The 18,904-nt window shown below is 36.0% G+C and overlaps 2 protein-coding genes across 6 annotated transcripts; both read right to left on the bottom strand.

The window, feature by feature from the left end:
- Positions 1–44: 44 nt before the first annotated feature.
- Ge-1_1 (enhancer of mRNA-decapping protein 4 homolog) lies at positions 45–13,463 on the bottom strand. 3 transcript variants are annotated; one of them, XM_029038586.2, is made up of 14 exons: positions 12,977–13,463; positions 12,709–12,914; positions 12,265–12,647; positions 11,948–12,201; positions 3,233–4,281; positions 2,926–3,123; positions 2,475–2,621; positions 2,143–2,418; positions 1,883–2,087; positions 1,576–1,816; positions 1,351–1,516; positions 1,079–1,296; positions 728–1,020; positions 45–653 (listed from the first exon to the last, which is right to left on the bottom strand). In XM_029038586.2, exons 1-14 carry the CDS (start codon positions 13,180–13,182, stop codon positions 467–469), a joined length of 4,029 nt encoding a protein of 1,342 aa, XP_028894419.1. In that variant the 5' UTR covers positions 13,183–13,463; the 3' UTR covers positions 45–466. The 3 variants fall into 3 exon arrangements, with proteins under 3 accessions (XP_028894419.1, XP_011178316.1, XP_054082484.1); XM_011180014.3 differs by having other exon boundaries at positions 2,475–2,660; positions 12,977–13,462; XM_054226509.1 differs by lacking the exon at positions 2,926–3,123 and having other exon boundaries at positions 12,977–13,462.
- Positions 13,464–14,403: 940 nt separating this feature from the next.
- Positions 14,404–18,636, bottom strand: LOC105209571 (ralBP1-associated Eps domain-containing protein 1). Of its 3 annotated transcripts, none has more exons than XM_054226511.1 (10): positions 18,373–18,636; positions 18,126–18,322; positions 17,617–18,066; positions 17,171–17,466; positions 16,735–17,110; positions 16,504–16,683; positions 16,280–16,442; positions 15,703–16,211; positions 15,510–15,587; positions 14,404–15,447 (listed from the first exon to the last, which is right to left on the bottom strand). In XM_054226511.1, exons 2-10 carry the CDS (start codon positions 18,270–18,272, stop codon positions 14,788–14,790), a joined length of 2,859 nt encoding a protein of 952 aa, XP_054082486.1. In that variant the 5' UTR covers positions 18,273–18,322; positions 18,373–18,636; the 3' UTR covers positions 14,404–14,787. The 3 variants fall into 3 exon arrangements, with proteins under 3 accessions (XP_054082486.1, XP_054082485.1, XP_054082487.1); XM_054226510.1 differs by having other exon boundaries at positions 18,126–18,311; XM_054226512.1 differs by having other exon boundaries at positions 15,703–16,208; positions 18,126–18,311.
- Between the last annotated feature and the right edge of the window lie 268 nt (positions 18,637–18,904).

Below are 18,904 nucleotides of genomic sequence, written 5' to 3'. Positions count from 1 at the left end.
ACACTGATTATTTTTTGTTATTAACAATTAAAAAACAGGTTGGGTGATAAAGTCTAAAGGTATTATATTTAAAAAAAAACTTGGAATCACCCAAAAAATCCTAAATGAATGTATCTATACTTCACAATTGTAATAAAAATGAAAATACAGTTTCAAAAAAAGTGTATAAAAATAAACAAATACATATATATTCTACTTATTACTTATAACTAAAGGATAAGAATGCTATAAAATTTACAAAAATACGTCACTTTAAGAAACAATTTTAATTTATTTGTATTTTTCAACAATTTCAAAAATTCCCTGGTCGTCTATCAATCTATTATATTCTCATTTGAGGAATTTTAGATTTGACTGATGACACATTGATTGAAATATAAGTAAGTATTTTTGAATGTATTTAGTCAGAATACAAAAATTTCCGGTGATGTTATTTCAGCTTATGAAGTGGGTCAAAATTCATGGATTAAAATTGATCCATATATGTTTGAACGGCTTTCATTAGCATACGCACGTTGCTGCACTGCTGATTCTTAGGACTGTTAACCAAGAATATTTGGCAATTGCGGAATAATTCTTGCAATACTTTTGGTGCATGTTCGCGCGTAATTGAATCCATTGGATTAATTGCAAGCAAAGCGTCGGCTAAATAACTAAAATAATAACAAATTATATGAATATTAATACTTTTAGAATGTAAAATGAAATGAAATTTTTTACTACTCACTTTTGCTTCAATTCATTGTGATTACTCATGTCTGCTGATATCTGTTGAATAAGCGATAATAGAACTTTCTGTTCCAAGCAACAATCAGGTGTAAAGACAGCGGTATGGTCGGCGTTTTTTAGAGTATACTCTACCAAATTCAAATCATTTGCAAGCAAGGCTTGATGAAACGCTTTATTAAATTGTCCTTGATGCAACAATAATTTTATAGTGTCTTTCGTATCATACATGGGAGCTGGTGTATTAGTTTGAGAACGTAATGTAGATGTTTGACTATCAAAACATCTTTTTATCTATATACAAAGTAAATGTTTTCAATTATAAAAAAAATCAATTAATTAAATAAATTACCTCAGAACGAATAGTCTCATGTATTTGCCGTGACAAAATAATTTCTAGTCCTTTCACATCCTTTCGTGTTTCAAGCATGGCTTCTGCCACAGTATTGCGATGCTTAAGTAATATGGAATCCAAGTGCTGACGAAAGCCAGAAAATTTATTAAGCACCTCTTCTGTAGAGTCTTGCATGGGTTGCAAGTGTTGCAGATAATTATCAAACTGTTCCATTACTGTTAAAAATGTAATTACATTTCAAATATCTATTCATAATAGTTTCTACATACAGTCTTTTATTCCAACAGAAAACGCATCGTGCAGTTGCTTGAACATATTTTGAGATGACTTTTCATAAGCGGGTATTAACGAACTAGACATAGATTCAATAAATGCAGCTTGTAAACTACCTTGAACACCCACCAAAATGGATTTACCAATAGTATCAATTATATTCTAAAAAAATTAAATTTAAATCATTTTCAAATCTCATAAATTCTAGTTATCGTTATTACTTTGCTTTTACAAATTTGCGAAATATTTTCATTCAGCATTAAATCAAATGTTGATAGCTTCTGGTTGACATCTACTTGTAATTGTTGTTGCAAATGATCAATTTTTGCAGATAACATTGGTGCTAACTGACGTTGAATTTCCATATTCATCACTTTTGATATAACTTCGCCAAAATGTGTCAAAATATATTGATTCATAATTTGAATTAAACTATCACGCAACTCTCTATTTTGTTGATCTCTGTTGATAAACATCATTTTATGATTATATTAATGTTCTAAGTATCAAACATGGTAAATAACAAACCGTCCGGCCATAAAAGCAGATAACTTTTTTGTGTGCTCATTTTCGTAACGCTTTAGATATTGTTCCATAAGTTTAGATAGCTGCATTTCAAGTTTAAATGAAAATTCAGACATACTCTTTGTGGATGTCATTGGATTTGCCTTCCTCATACTAGCCACTTCGGCTTGTAAGTGATTTATTTGCATTGACTGGATCTTAACAAGTTCTGATTAAAAAATAGAAAATGTTAATCTGGAATATATTTATTAGTTTAATAGTACCAATTAATTGATTCATTTTTCCATTTAACTCCTTTAGGTCTGTATTGCTTTCAACCACTTTATTTTCAAAATTGTTACCACCGCTGTTAGTACTAATAAGAGTAGGAGCTACAAGATTATTAGTGAGTATATTTGATGAAGCATTCACTGCCTGCGAAATTAAACTTGCCGCATTTTGCAGCTCAGTTGAATGTTTCGGAGTAGTCTTATGTGTATCAGCTACTTTAGGCCAGTTCGGTATGCTGGTCGTTGAATGACATTTAGGGGCAATTAATTCTACACATACAAAAAATATTAAATGGTTTTAAATATAATTTTAATACAATTTACACCTGTTTTATCCATTCCGGCAGTTCCTGCTTGATTATCCACCTTTGTTGTATTATCGGTATCTTCTAGCAATTCGTCATCGCCACTTTCATTTTCTTGTAACGACATAATTTCTTGGACCTCTCGGCTGGGACTAGAACCACCGCTGGCTACATTGTCAGCATTTCGTGCGGAATTGTGACTGATTACTATTGATTTCGAAATTATTGTGTTTATTTAAAAAAAAAATCATATTACAATTTTTTGCTCCTTCGACCAAAGAAGCTCATCTTACCACTAACTTTACTTCTTATGCTACAATTGCACTAAAAATAAACTATGTTGAAGAAGAAATTCTTTTGTTTAATAAATTATATGGCTTTTATCAGTAAATATAAATTTAAATATTTACTAAATCGGCTGATTAAAGCAAGTGGTAAGATGTTCTCGATCGAAAGTGTTAATTCAAATTACCTATAAACTTCTTCTGAGGATCTAAACTTTGTTTTAATTGCAATTTTTGATGTTCTTGGTCTTCGATAATTTTGTTATTTACCAAGTTCAAAATATTTATGCTCTCTGTTTTGGGAGCTGGTGTTTGTCCCGCTACACTAGCTAACATTAGAATCGTGTTCAACACTTCTGAACTAACACAGTCGGGCGTTTTTTTATCTAAAATATGTATTCAACCAACTTTAAAATCAATTTATAAAAAAATAACGATTTCTCCAGTTTTATAGAGGAGAAAAATAATTTTTTTCATAAATTTTAATGGTCTTACCATTCAAATTAGTACTAAACGCTTCCGGTGTCATGAGATTAACTTGGGTAAAACCTTTATTGCTTGATTGGGGGGACGCAGAACAAGACCGATTATCATTTAAGTCGTCCGTTATCGCAGCTGATATTACAGAAGTTGCTGCTGTCACAGCACCAACTGAAGAAGGCATAGATGCTTGAGCATTTGTTGTAACGTTAATTGATGGAACTGTACCAATACCGAGTATTGATTCCAAAGAATTGGTGTCATTACAGTTTTTCTGTTTTACAACCTCTTCATCTAGTTGTTCTGTTTTTATGTGTGTATGTTGTATATTATTTGAATTCGTACTATTTGAATATCCGATTGAACCATCGTTAACATCTCCACCACCACTATTAATACAACTTACTACACTATCTAAGAGAGATGAATCTTGGGAAGCGCTTATGCCATCACTCTCATCGGATAAGGTGCTACGCACTTCTGTATTTTCAGTAACAGATGGCTGATATAATATACGACACTCCTGCATGCTCTTCGATTGCACGATAAACATTCGCACTACTACGCAATATGTGGAATTAGTTTCTTCATCGTAGTCATCAAATTCCTCGCACATATAGTTATCATTTCCACATTTATACCGTCTTACAGCCGCATCGACTATTGAAAATGATAGAATTCCAGAGCTCAGTGGAAACTCGGATATGCTCTTTATATATACAAGATGACGTAAATGTTTACTTTGAGATTTGGAGCTACCAACACTACTACTGCTACTAATGCTGATATTTGCCAAATTGTTGTTACTCTCATTATCAGATTCTTTTGCTAATGATATATTACTGTTATTTACAATTTGCATTATATAGCAAGTTCGTGTATCCAGACTGGATATAACCAAGTATGAAGATGTTCGATCAATCTCGGCAATAAAGCGCGGTAGCTTCGTTTCTTCAGATGCCGTGGTAAAGTTAAGGGATTGTAAACACTCCCAAGTACTGCAATCCCATACTTTGAATTCTGTATTATTAGCAGCACCTGTGATTGCATATTTCCAATAGGTTCTGTAAAAGTTTAAATATAGTTATCAAAACATCAATGTGGAATTTGTTATCTCAGCTTCAAACCGGGTAAAAATAAAAGTAAGTAAATACGAAATTGATACTCAACAACTATGACCCCTTTCACACGGGCAATTTTTGTCGCGGCAATTCTTAGTTTTATAGGAGAGGGGGCGACGAGGAGAGGAGAATCGCGCCGAGTCTGCTGTGTTCAGGCAACACGCTTTGTGTTCTTATTCGTAACAGGTCGCTGCTACGTAACAGTGTTGCATTTGCACACATTTTAAAATTAATGTTTACAATATATTTGAAAATTTGAATTTAATCATTTAATTTTGTATGTAATTTGCAAATACATATAGAAATATGCACAATATAATTAAAATGTGCTAGAAAATTGATAATAACGATAAAAATTACTTAATGAAATATATTTTTTTGCTTGGAAACGATGCGTACAAGAAGTTGAGAAAATTATATGAAAAAGAATGACAGAAAAACACGAACAGAGTTGTCGAACAAGAATTGCTCGTGTGAACGCAAGGGGCGACAGCAAAAGAGAATCGCCCGAGAATTAGCAAAAGTTGCCCGTGTGAAAGTGGACTATCAAATTAGTACGATTTCAGACGGGTGAACTCCTGTTGCAAATTCTCGAGCGATTCTCTTTTGCTGTCGCCCCTTGCGTTCACACGAGCAATTTGTGTTCGACAACTTTGTTCGTGTTTTTCTCTCATTCTCTTTCATATCATTTTCTCAACTTCTTGTATGCACCGTTTCCAAACAAAAAAATATATTTCAATAACTACAGTGGAACTTCTCTAACTCGAATCACTATTATCCACAAAAAAACTTCGAGTTAGAGAGACTTCGAGTTGTAGAATTTTCACTAAAACATACAGTTTTTCAAAAAACTGTAAAATCTAGATTTATACACAGTTTTATTTATTTACTTCGCATAAAGTTTTATTTAATTCGTTGCAGTTTGCTACTTTTTCGCTTTTGACGTCTGTATATCATGCTTTTCTTACATGATTTATGCAATACATAAGCGTGATATCATACTTTTTATTCGCCTCCGTACGATATAACATATTTGAATTATATTATGCATATTTCTATATGTATTTGCAAATTACACACATAAAATAAATTATAAAATGCAAATTTTCAAATATATTGTATACATTAATTTTAAAATGTGCTCAAATGTAACACTGTTACGAATAAGAACGCAAAGCGTGTTGTCGAACACAGCAGACTCGGCACAATCCTCCTCTCTTCGTCGCCCCCTCTCCAATAAACTAAGAATTGCCGCAAGAGGCGAGCTGAAGTGAGAAGTCCTTTATAGCTAAGCGGTATATGTAGGTTCGAGACTTCCCCAATGAATAATCAAATAGAGCCTCGGATGAGAAACCCTATTTTTGATGACGACCCCTGCAAACGTTTTAAAGATCACGGTTTGAGGGCATGCACCTGGAATGTCCGGACCCTTAATTGGGAAGGTGCCTCTGCCCAGTTGGTTGATATCCTCATACTAAAGGTTGACATCGCCGTCATTAAAGAAGTGCAATGGACGGGACAAGGACAGAAAAAGGTGGGCCCTCTGACATCTACTACCACAGCCCATATAAATCAGAGCAAATTTGGTGTTGAATTTGTGGAGCGAGAGAGGCTTCGTCGCCGAGTCCTGTCATTCACGCCGGTGGATGAACTTCTAACCACAATCTGCATCAAAGCGAAATTGTTCAACATATCGCTGATTTGCGCCCACGCCTTAGCTGAAGAGAAGGACGATGTGACCAAATATTTTTTCTATGAGCGGTAAAGAAGGTGTCTATGACACAACGTGGCTGTCTCCTGATCAAAACACGCGCAATCAAATCGATCATGTTGTGATAGACGAAAGACATGTATCCTGTGTTTAGACGTGCGTACGCTCCGAGGACCAAGCATTGATTCGGGCCACTATCTGGTAGCAGCGAAGAAACGCACTCTCAACAAAGAACTCCCGCTAACAAACACAAGAAAGGTTCGACGTCGAAAAACTACAATCGCAACAGACAGTCGAACGATTTTATATTCGATTTGCACTCCTGCTCTCTGAGAGCATTCATCAGCATCGCGATATAAGGGTGCTGTGGAATGTTATCTCAAACTCAAACTGGTGTACGGCGATAATATTGATATCATTGGAAGCAACAACCGCGCCATTAGTTATGCTTTTCCCAGACTAGATAAGGAAGTGAAGCAAATGGGTCTGGTGGTGAATGAGGATAAGACGAAATATCTCCTTTTACCAAACAAACAGTCAGCGCACTCGCGTCTCTCTCGACGAACCAAAATCAGACTCTACAAGTCGCTCATTACATCCATCTTGATGTATGGTGCAGAAGCGTGGACGATGCAACATCCCACTGCAGCCGGTTCTACGTTACTGGAGTTGACCCGGATTTTATCCGTTCAAGGGCTGCCCTTTCGACGATCTAACCCTGTTAGGATCGGTAAATACTACTACAACAACCGATGGGATGACTCTAGGAGTTTTCGAGAGAAAGGTTTTGGTAAAGATTTATGGTCCTTTGAACATTGGCAACACGAATACCGCAGACGATGGAACGATGAGCGATGAGTACGAGATATATGACGACATAGACATAGTACAGCGAATAAAAAGACAGCGACTACGCTGACTAGGTCATGTTGTTCGAATGGACGAAAACGACCCAGCTTTGAAAGTGTTCGATGCAGTACCCGCTAGTGGAAGCTGGAGATGAGGTAGACCTCCACTCCGTTGGAAAGACCAGATGGAAAGCCAAATTGCAAAACACAGCGATTAATGGCGCGTTCTGGTGAATTCGGCTATAATCGCCTAAGCGGTACCCACGCCAAATATATACAGTGGAACTTCCATAACCCGAACTTCTATAAGTCGAAGATCTACATAACTCGAACATTTGAGTTGGCGATAGCGTATAGAAGCCAAATTTCATACAAATTTCTTTCCCTAACTTGAATTCTATAACTCAAAGTTTTTTTTGTGGATTATAGTGATTCGAGTTAGAGAAGTTCCACTGTATATCTAAATTTCATGTCACATTGTTTATCCGGGTTTGGCGCCTAGACTACTGAACCGGTTTTAATGAAATTTTGCACACGTCTGCAGTTTGGTCCAACTTAAAAGATATGATAGTTTATATTTCAAATTTAAGTCGCAATGTCCATCAGTCTGCCCATTCGGTCAAGCGATAATTTGAATTGAAATCTAGATATCTTCATAAAACTTCGTTCACGTTACAATTAGCAATATGTGATTGTATTGTAGATAGGCAAAACCGGACAAATGCAAAAAACAACAAGTAAGGAAGGACTAAGTTCGGGTGTAACCGAACATTTTATACTCTCGCAATTTATTTATTTAATTTTATTATTATTATATAATACACAATTTGACCCACATATTTGTCATATATATGGTATAAAGTCCATTGAATCGATTTAACCCATTTTTGACACGGAGACATATTATTATATTAGAAGAAAAATATTCACTACAAATTTCTTACAAATATCTGAGAGACCTACTTATATTTTCGGTAAAAAAATTATTAGAAGCACTGAGGTCCTCATGTTCGATATATGGGGCCTTGAAAACCTATGGTCCTGTTCCGGCGATTTTTAGAAAGGGGCTGCCACACTATAAATGCAGTATTTATGCAAAGTTCTGTTCCGATATCTTCACTAGTGCTTACTTTAATATTAAAAAGTAAACGATTCAGAATGACTTCAAAGTTCTGGTATATAAGAAGTAGGAGTTGGCCTATTTCCACAACATATCATTGGGATACATGGGAAATATTTCAAACCAAATTTCATTGATATTGGTCCAGTAGTTTCGGAGATATGGTTTTTGATCCATAAGTGGGCGGAGCCAAACCTATTTAAAATTGTGTATACCAATTTGGGTGGAGCCCTTCTGTACCTTCTTTAAAATGACATTTAGGGTTTCTGGTGTTTTCCCTTACTGAATTAAAGCATTTTTAGTAGTTTTCAAGGTACGCGATCTAGGTACGGAAGGTAATTAATTGTTTGATTGTACGAAAACTCGAAACTAGTTGAAGTAGCAGAGTCTTTACTAAAAAAGCACAATGGACTTAACACTACTCACTACCCTTTGACCGCTTTAATCCAAATTGGATGCTTATTACTTGGACATCCTTGTACTTTTAACAATGAGAATAACGCATGTACAAAACATTTTATGGCGAAATATTGAAACACTTCAATCGCATACAACTACAAATTTATTCCTCAGCACAAATAATATTATTGCGATCGGTGGAATAGAACTGCAACCAAATACAAAATGTATTAATCTGCCAGACAATTTATGACCTATTGTTCACGACAAAAATTAATCAATTGAAATGCAAGTACAAAATAATTACTTGGATCATAAGAGTGAAGTTAAGTTTTTTTATATATTTACCAGGAGAACTTTCTATTATTTTAACCATTGGATAGATGCATGGAGGATGGAGTCATATGTAGAAGTTCACGTAAGTGAGGAAAGTTTCTGACTGTCACTCACTTGGGAGTGGTCAGGAACGATTCTTTTACATGTGGCTCAAGCAGCTCACGACTTCCGGTCTTAGACCAAGTATCCTCTGGGTAGCCAACAGACATCCGTTTGAAGGCGAGCTAATGTGAGAAGGCGAAACCCGTTTCGCGGTTGTGCGTAGGGTTTGGGACCCACCACATAAAAACACCCCCCAATGAAAACGACGAAACAGCCTCGGATGAGAGACCCCGATTTTGATGACGACCACTGCAAACGTTTAAAGGACTACGATTTAAGGGCATGCACCTGGAATGTCCGGACCCTTAATTGGGAAGGTGCCTCTGCCCAGCTGGTTGATGTCCTCGTAAGAGTAAAGGCTGACATCACCGCAATCCAAGAAATGCGATGGACGGGACACTCGCAACCAGATCGATCATGTTGTGATAGATGGACGACATGTCTCCAGTGTTTCTGATGTGCGTACGCTTCGTGGTCCCAACATCGACTCGGACCACTATCTTGTAGCAGCTAAAATACGCACCCGCCTCTGTGTAGAAAAGCGCACGCGTCAACAAACACAAGGAAGGCTCGACATCGAGAAGCTGCAATCACAACCGACAGCCGAACGATTTTCTACTCGACTTGCACTCCTGCTCTCTGAGAGCACTCATCAGCATCTCGGTATAAAGAAGCTGTGGGACGGCATATCAAACTCCTTACGTACAGCTGCAACCGAAACCATTGGTTTTCGGAAAAGCCAAAAAAACAGCTGGTATGATGAGGATTGTCGTCTCGCTGTGGAGAGAAAACAGACTGCCTACCTCGCAATGTTGCGATCGACCGCAACACGAGCGGGATGGGAAAGATACCGAGAGCTGAAGAGGGAAGCGAGACGCATTTGCAGACAAAAAAAGAAAGAGGCCGAAATGCGTGAGTATGAAGAGCTTGACAAGCTGGCCGATAGGGGTAATGCTCGAAAATTTTACGAAAGGTCCGGCGACTAACTGAAGGTTTCCAGACCGGAGCACACTCCTGTAGGACCCCCAGAGGTGATCTAGTTATTGATGACCAGAGTATACTGAGTTTGTGGAGGGAACACTTCTCCAGCCTGCTGAATGGCAGTGAAAGTACAACAACAGGAGATGGCGAACCCGATTTCCCAATCGACGACGTTGGAGCAGATGTTCCATTGCCCGACCGTGAAGAAATTCGAATAGCAATTACCCGCTTGAAGAACAATAAGGCGGCGGGGGCCGATGGATTACCGGCCGAGCTATTCAAATACGGCGGCGAAGAGCTGATAAGGTGCTTGCATCAGCTTCTTTGCAGAATATGGTCGGAAGAAAGCATGCCTGACGATTGGAATCTCAGTGTACTCTGCCCAATACACAAAAAGGGAGACCCCACAATTTGCGCCAATTACCGTGGGATAAGCCTCCTCAACATCGCGTATAAGGTTCTGTCGAGCGTATTGTGTGAACGACTAAAGCCCACCGTCAACAAACTGATTGGACCTTATCAGTGTGGCTTTAGACCTGGAAAATCAACAACAGACCAGATATTCACCATGCGCCAAATTTTGGAGAAGACCCGTGAAAATAGGATCGACACACACCATCTCTTTGTCGACTTCAAAGCTGCTTTCGACTGTACGAAAAGGAGTTACGTTTATGCCGCGATGTCTGAATTTGGTATCCCCGCAAAACTAATACGGCTGTGTAAACTGACGTTGAGCAACACCAAAAGCTCCGTCAGGATCGGGAAGGACCTCTCCGAGCCGTTCGATACCAGGCGAGGTTTCAGACAAGGTGACTCACTATCGTGCGACTTCTTTAACTTGATGCTGGAAAAAATTATAAGAGCTGCAGAGCTAAATAGAGGAGGTACAATCTTCTACAAGAGTGTACAGCTACTGGCGTACGCCGATGATATCGATATCATTGGAAACAACACCCGTGCCGTTAGTTCTGCTTTTTCCAGACTGGATAAGGAAGCGAAGCGTATGGGTCTGGTGGTGAACGAGGACAAGACGAAATATCTCCTGTCATCAAACAAACAGTCAGCGCATTCGCGTCTTGGCTCCCACGTCACTGTTGACAGTCATAACTTTGAAGTTGTAGATAATTTCGTCTACCTGGGAACCAGCATTAACAGCAATAACAATGTCAGCCTGGAAATCCAACGCAGAATCACTCTTGCCAACAGGTGCTACTATGGACTAAGTAGGCAATTGAAAAGTAAAGTCCTCTCTCGACCAACAAAAACCAAACTCTACAAGTCCCTCATCATTCCCGTCCTACTTTACGGTGCAGAAGCGTGGACGATGTCAACATCCGATGAGACGGCACTAGGAGTTTTCGAGAGAAAGGTTTTGCGGAAGATTTATGGTCCCTTAAGAATTGGCAACGGCGAATACCGCAGACGATGGAACGATGAGCTGTATGTGTTATTCGACGACATAGACATAGTCCAGCGAATAAAAAAAACAGCGGCTACGCTGGCTAGGTCATGTTGTTCGAATGGATAAAAGTGCTCCAGCTCTGAAAGTATTCGATGCAGTACCCGCTGGTGGAAGCCGAGGAAGAGGGAGACCTCCACTCCAATGGAAGGACCAGGTGGAGAGGAACCTGGCTTCGCTTGGTATAACCAATTGGCGCCAAACTGCCAGAAAGAGGGATACGTGGCGCGCTGTTTTGGACTCGGCTATAACCGCGTAAGCGGTGTCTACGCCAGTCAAGAAGAAGAAGAGGATAGATGCATGTAAATGTAACGACTACCGTTTTCAAATTTGATTGTTTAAATTCATGTCCTATGTTTTCCAATAAAATTGGATAATTTTCAAAATTTGCATGATGATGTTTAAATATTTATGTGCAATATTTAGTTTGTTATTTTTAGTCGATGTTGAAATAAATAATGTTAATAAATTATTTTTTAGTTTATCTTACATGTTTCCTCTCATTAAAAAGTGAATGACAGTCAAAAACTAAGAATTTCAAATAAGAAATTTGAGTAATTAATATTTTACAAATGAACCCAAAACTTATTATTGTTATTCATACAACATACTCAAAATGGTAATAAATATTATATGAATATCGCAATACTTACTCGGAAACATTTCCAGTTAAATTGTCCAAGAAAAAGAAAGATGAAATGGGTTTTCCATTATGGGGATTCCACTGATGTAAACACCGAGGTTCCTTGTCGTGCATATAAACTTGATAGAAACGGATAACACCATCAATACTACCAACGCCTAAAGTTGATCCATCAGGCGATAGGGCAACCCAGCTGATGGTACTCAATTCATCGTAGACCTTTAGATAACCCATCGAAATAGCATTTGGATGTATAACGCCCATCTGCAATATTTTCAAAAGAAAACAATTGTCACTTTGTGATTTTTCGATATGTTAAACTCTTACCCCGTATTCTGTTATAATAACATTTATATTAAAACATTGTAGCGTCGAACCTCTCGCCCACACAATTAATTGACTATCTTCATCATCTTCACCGGGAACATCAATAAAAGGACACCATGATATTTTGTCATATTTTGGGGAATAATTTAATAATGGATCTTCAATTTTGACAATCAAACTGCATTGTAAATTGTCATCCACCATATCTATTTTATGAATATAAAGAGCGTTCATATCAATTGAAGCCAGTATACGTTCCCTTTCTATATGCGCAAATTGTAAATCTAGAACTTCGCCAGACATCCCCTTAATAAGGGCTCGTAATACCGTCTGAGCTTTCACAACACGAACCATACCCTCCACACGTGATACTTTATTATTAACTACAATAAATTTTGGTAAATTATATATTCATAGCCAAATAAGTATTTTTAATTTACATACCATTTATGACATAGGCAATATGTTTTCCGTCCATATGGACGGCAATTAAATGACCAGGATAGTTCTTCAATTCCCACTTGTAATCCACAATGTTCTTAAGCTTGACTTTTGAAGAACCATGGTCATGATTACCAGGACTGACCACAATGTTTACTTTTTTTGTTGCGATTTCGTAGCTACATTGGGAATCATCCGCTTTAAAATTGCTTTAAAATTATACAAATAATATTTTAGTATTTGTTCACGTTAATGCTTCTTAATTATTTACATGATGCTGCAGTTGGAAACTGCATCGCTGGTTATACCCTCTGACGCGTTATTGACTACCGATTTTTCTCCTATATATTTGGTGCTCATTTTAATTTCCTTGGTCTGACTTATTGAAGTAAGGTATGTGTCCGAATAACCACGCCCTCGAAACCGTTGTAAAGAATTCTTTAAAATCGCTATTATCGTGATCACCGATATTATCATTTACATATAAGAGCGGATGATAATGAATAACACTACTTTGTGAATTTTTTTTGAAATATATAAAAAAAATATGGCTACAGCTTAGCATCAGCTTAGAGATTACCAAAAGTTTCATAAACAATTGAGTGGACTAAATATTTTTATCAACGCCGCAGGTTCTATTAGTTCCTTGTTATTACTTTATTTTACTTATGATAACATTATGTTTTCAATAATTAAAAACAAATTTGCAATTCTTCCCGCAATAACTATTGAAGTCGATGTCCACAAAATAAATTTTATCAACGCTGATGGTAATGCCGACGGTTGGAGAAAGATTATGAAATATAACAAAGAAAAATGTCAAAAGTAAGTACAGAGTTGCATTTTATGCTAGTATCAAATCTTTTTCTCTCCGTTTTTATGTGTGCAACTACCAGATATTCTTATAATGATATATTGTTCTATATATAAATATAATGATTATATCTTCCCTGGTACAATAGGGCTAATTTTTTTTTATTAAAAAAAGAGAATTCATTATATATTTATTAGTTGTTATAACTTTAATAGTATACTATATTATAAAATAATAAATATAACAAACATAAATGTAAAGGATTGTTTAAAGTGTATATATTAATCCATCAATTGAACAGAATATTTCCGTTTTAATTGTAACTAATCTTAATGCTAATTAAGGAACCAATGTTAAAACCAAATGTTGCTCTTAATTTTTATAAATGATCCATGACCTTTATTGATACACACAATTATTACTCATAACATATTAAATTTATTATCTGCATTTGCCAATATGTTACTTAAATTACGAATTTTTGTTACTTGGTATAGTTTTTAACGCTATGTAATCATATATAAACCTTTATAATCAATCACATATATCAAGCTGTAAAACAGCTAAACGACTTTTGTGTATAGTTCAATTAAAAACTAGTTTTAAACGAAAAATATGACTATACTTATTACACTAATAAAAAAAATGAATAGGGTGGTTTTTATATGGTTATAATATACATATTTTCTAATTATTACACATATATTTTGCTTAGTATTAGAGCGTTTTATTTTGAATTTGGAATGAATAAATATGCAATTTTATTATGGTAATAGATATTTTATATAGCAAATTATATAACAATTTGAATACTAGCAAGCAAGTGTGTTCTGTAATGATTCTTCATAACTAAAAACTAAAAATGTAAACAGCTGTAATACTAATATAGATACATAGGAATACGTATATTTACATATAAAGGTTGCGCAATTTTTTAACGGCAAATGTAGCTCCAGACGTAATAAACTCTTTCCATATTGGTCTAATTTATAGATAAATTAAATTATGACAAACCATGACTTAATTTAGTTTTCAAACCATCTTCATATTCATTCACTAAAATATTCGAAAAAATACTGTAAACTTAACGGTATATCTTTTAGTTATACATTTTTATATAACAAACAGAATAATTGTATCTGTTTTATTCTACTATTGCTGGAATCATGATTTTTATAACAAATTTTTTAACATTGAATTAGAAATGAAAACCAAATGTGAGGAAAATTAAAAATTTTGAAGGGTTTTTCATATTTTCCATTATGAGCTTACACATTTGAATGTAATCCAGAGCTGCCCGAACCACCAGAAAGATTTGCGGAAACTGGCTCAGAAGTAGATGCATTAGTTAGCGTTTCTAATTGCGTTTGCTGATTAATGCAGTTTCGTATTGAATACTCTGACAATGCTAACGCATCTATTTTAAGCCGTAGTTCTTCTTTTCGGGTTTGTACCGAGAGTAATTCATCACTTAAATCATTGCACAAACGCAATAAGATATTATTTTGTTCGCGAAGGTGTCTCAAAACATCACCCATATTGTTGTCCTGCCTAAATGATACGTGTTTTAAAGTGTCACTAATAGCGTTGATACGTTTTTCATAGAGGTCTGCATTTGGCAAAGCGTTAGCTAGTTCTGATTGTTGTGTTATTACGGAACCACCGATTGCTCCAAATGATTTAGATAAAGGGGGGAGCGGTTGACTTAGCTGTGTTCTGTTATTCATTTGTATTCCTGGTATAGGCGATTGTGAACTCCGTAATGTATTTGGCTTTCTATACACTTCAAACGCTGAAACACGTTGATTGGACTTTTGCAATGACACTCGTGTTGGGGGCATTTCAACCATTGCAGCAGCTGGGAGTGATGGTAACGTTTGCTGAGTTGGCGGTAAAGAATGCTGTTCTTGTTCAGAATATGTGTCTTTCTATAAATATACACGTTTTTATTTAAATCCCAACATTTCATAATAAAACAAATTTCTCGTACCAATTCATTGTTATAAAATTGTGTAAAATCAGCAAAACCAGTAGAAGTTTGTAGATCAAAACTTGCCTGTGCTATTATCTAAAATTAAATATAATATAAATAATATGAGAATAAGACTTGAGGCATTCTAAATCTACACATAAGCAGTTTGCCCATTTATGTACTATTATTATTATATGTACTACTATTTTACCTCCGTCTGTTGACAACCTGGTGTTGTCATTTTCAATTTGTTTAAATCCAAACTACTACTGCGACCATGCCGATGGGGCCGTGGCGGTGGTAATGGAGGAGGATCCTTTTTAGTTTGCATTAATTGTAGTTTTTGACCGCTATTGACAATTTCGTTATCATCTCCATTACCAACAAAGGAAACTGTACTTGAAGAAGCATTGTTTGTGATACCAGAGGTATTGCTAATACATGACTCTCTTTGTGGTGGCGGTGGTAAGGCGCCGATATTTTTTGTTAATAGTTTTTTTGCTTGCGGACGCTGTATAGCTCTTAAATCATTAGCTTGGAGAGACTCTCTATTATGTATTAAAACATTCGCGGCGTTGTTGTTGCTAGGATTTGATGCAATTGCACTTGCAGAAGCTGATAATTGTTTAGGACTTGCATTTTGATTATGTGATAATAATTCGTGGACGTCATGAGTGACAGTTTCTGTAGCAACTATTGAATTTCCAGAAAGTGCACCTGCTAAATAACATTTATTTCTGTATTTATTTTCATAAAAACATTGTTAATATGAAGATTATTTATTTTACCAACTGGTGTGACCCGTAACGGCACAGGATGAAGTATTTGTGGGTCTGACACCACGGCTTGCGCAGTTCGTTGCATATCAAAATTTACTGGTTTTGGACCAGGACTAGACACATTTGATGTAGGAGATTCTGTAAACTTTGTCCATTGAGAGGGAGGTATATCCTTAAGTTTACATAAAAACAATTACATTGAAATATACTTCATATTTTATTATAATATTTACCGTGGGAGCCCATAAATTTCGATCTTTTGTTTTATCTAAACCAGCTTCAATTGGCAAACTAGGAGGTGAGGTGTTTGACTCAACGATTGGAGAATTAGGTATACTGCGATTCTTTACTGGAGGGGCTAATGTTGGAGGTGTTAATGATGGATGATTCCCTTGTTTGGATACCATACTTGCCTATGAATTTAAATAATTAAAATATTTTAAAAGGCATAGTCTTGTTCTTACTTGTGATGATGTTGACAAAGTGCTAATATTCATCCCGTTTTTATCGTTGATAATTCGTTTCAGAGTATTTTCTTGCGTTGCAATTACTGTATTATCAGTTTTGTCCTCTTCATCATCATCATTTAAATGTAATAAATCAGCTTCAGGTGGTTCCTGTGGCAATTTAGCACCAAGCTGTGAGCCATATTGTAGTATAGTTGGATGTAAGCAAGGTGGTAGCATAGCTGGCAATGGTATGTTATTACGTCTCAATACCACTAAGTGCATAGCGGCAGTAAATTCAGCCAAACTCAAAGCACCATCACGAGATACGTCGCACAGTTGCCAAATATGTCTCAATTCTTCCACTGGTATCCTCGATTTTTCGAAAAATACTCTGCAATAATTAATTGTAAATTTACTTTCTTGATTTTTGGAATTTTAGAGACAATTTTACCTCGCTACCTGACCGGAAATAAATCCTTTATTGTCATGTTGTACTGATTTAAACTGTTTGTAGTAATAATCACGTTGTTCTGGTGTTATTTGGTATACGCTTTCTAAATCGTTTTCATCGTCACTACTATGCCGATCTGAAGATTCTTCTTCCGTACCCAATAGCTGTCGATGTTCATCACCCAACAACCCTTGCCATAACGTCTCTTTGGCCCACTGACGATCTGTAACACTATTAGTTGGAGTGGGACTATCGCTGTTTGTACTCCACGCTTCTGGTGAACCTCGATGACGAAGCTACCGTTCGAATAAAAACAAGAAAAGTATAAGCGTATTTGCTGTAACATATACAATACTATCTTCGAAGAATGAGTGTATCGCAGAAGAAACTTTTACAGTATTTAGTACGATTCCTTTATTGTAAATATACATATTGATTTGACCTACCGTTTCATGACCACTGCTTCCACTGTCATCCTTCCGATTGGCGCCATCCACCTCATTTAAGTCATTCCGATCAATTTCAGAATCAGCGCTAAGTATATCCATGTTTGTTGAAGCATTCTGTAAAGAGTTACTTCCACATGATTCAACCAACCAATCATTCTGTTTTTGAGATAATGAATTTTTTCTCTCAGAGACTAGAGGCTTTGGAATCAAGTTTATCTCATTTGTAGATTGGTGTATCCTTGAACAACTTGCGACAAACTCAGTATCCATATTACTTGGAGAATCTTTCCAGCTGAAACGCGGTAATGGCAAATGAAGAGTTGAAGTTATGATCTCTTGCCTCAGTTGTAATCCTGCTTGAAATGCAGCAATCAGTTTTAAGCATGAATAAAATTGCGCACGAGAGATATGCATAGCTGCTGAAGGTATACCGACAAGAGAAGTTATCTAATTGAGAAAATAAACATTTTATATTGTTCAACCATGTTTTACCATGTTTCAAATACCTCCGAAATTATCTCATTTTGTAAGTTTGCTGAACGATACAATTCCATAGCTTTTAGTATTGATATTTTTCCAACTTTTTCCACGTCACAACATAGAAATAAATCGCTAAAGTAGCGCGATTCTGTTTCATTGAGGTGTACCTCCATTATTCAATTGCCTCCTTAATAGTTGTTGCAGTATCAACACTAAACAAATTCTGTAGTTATATTAATTCTTCAACTCTTTTTAACTTATTAAATATGTTACCTCTCGGCAACGTCACGATAACGTATCAAAATATCCTTTCTACTAGTGTACCACCGTTCGTTTCTTTCTAATAAATAATTGCTTTAAAAGCTTTATTCGTTAACAGAACCAGTAATATAAAAAAATATTTGTATATGTTTTTGATTTGAGAACAAAGCAAATAGCTTGTAAAAACTAATTGTATTTTCTTCGTTCGAGTTGTGCAAAATTATAAACCTTTTCTTCTTACATTTTCTCACGATGAACTGTCAATTTTTGTGACACTTTTAAAAGCAATAAATTTCTTTATTATGGCAGTGTTGCCAGATAATACTGAAGAATATAGGAAATACGAAAAGTGGTAAAGGCATAATGTGTAAAACAAATGAAATTTGCTGAAATAAATTTTGCAACATTCAAAATTAAATGTTTATTCAGTAAAAATTGCTAAAATAATTATGTGGCGCTGCAGATAATGTACATTCTCAGTCTATGTCATATACTTTTCTAGGTTCTTTACCATCGACTGCCAGCACAATTAATTATCCACCAT

Source organism: Zeugodacus cucurbitae, chromosome 3 (genome assembly GCF_028554725.1).
Source record: "Zeugodacus cucurbitae isolate PBARC_wt_2022May chromosome 3, idZeuCucr1.2, whole genome shotgun sequence".
Classification (NCBI taxonomy): domain Eukaryota; kingdom Metazoa; phylum Arthropoda; class Insecta; order Diptera; family Tephritidae; genus Zeugodacus; species Zeugodacus cucurbitae.
Note: the sequence above shows the minus strand (reverse complement) of the source record. Positions and strands in the feature narration are given on the sequence as shown.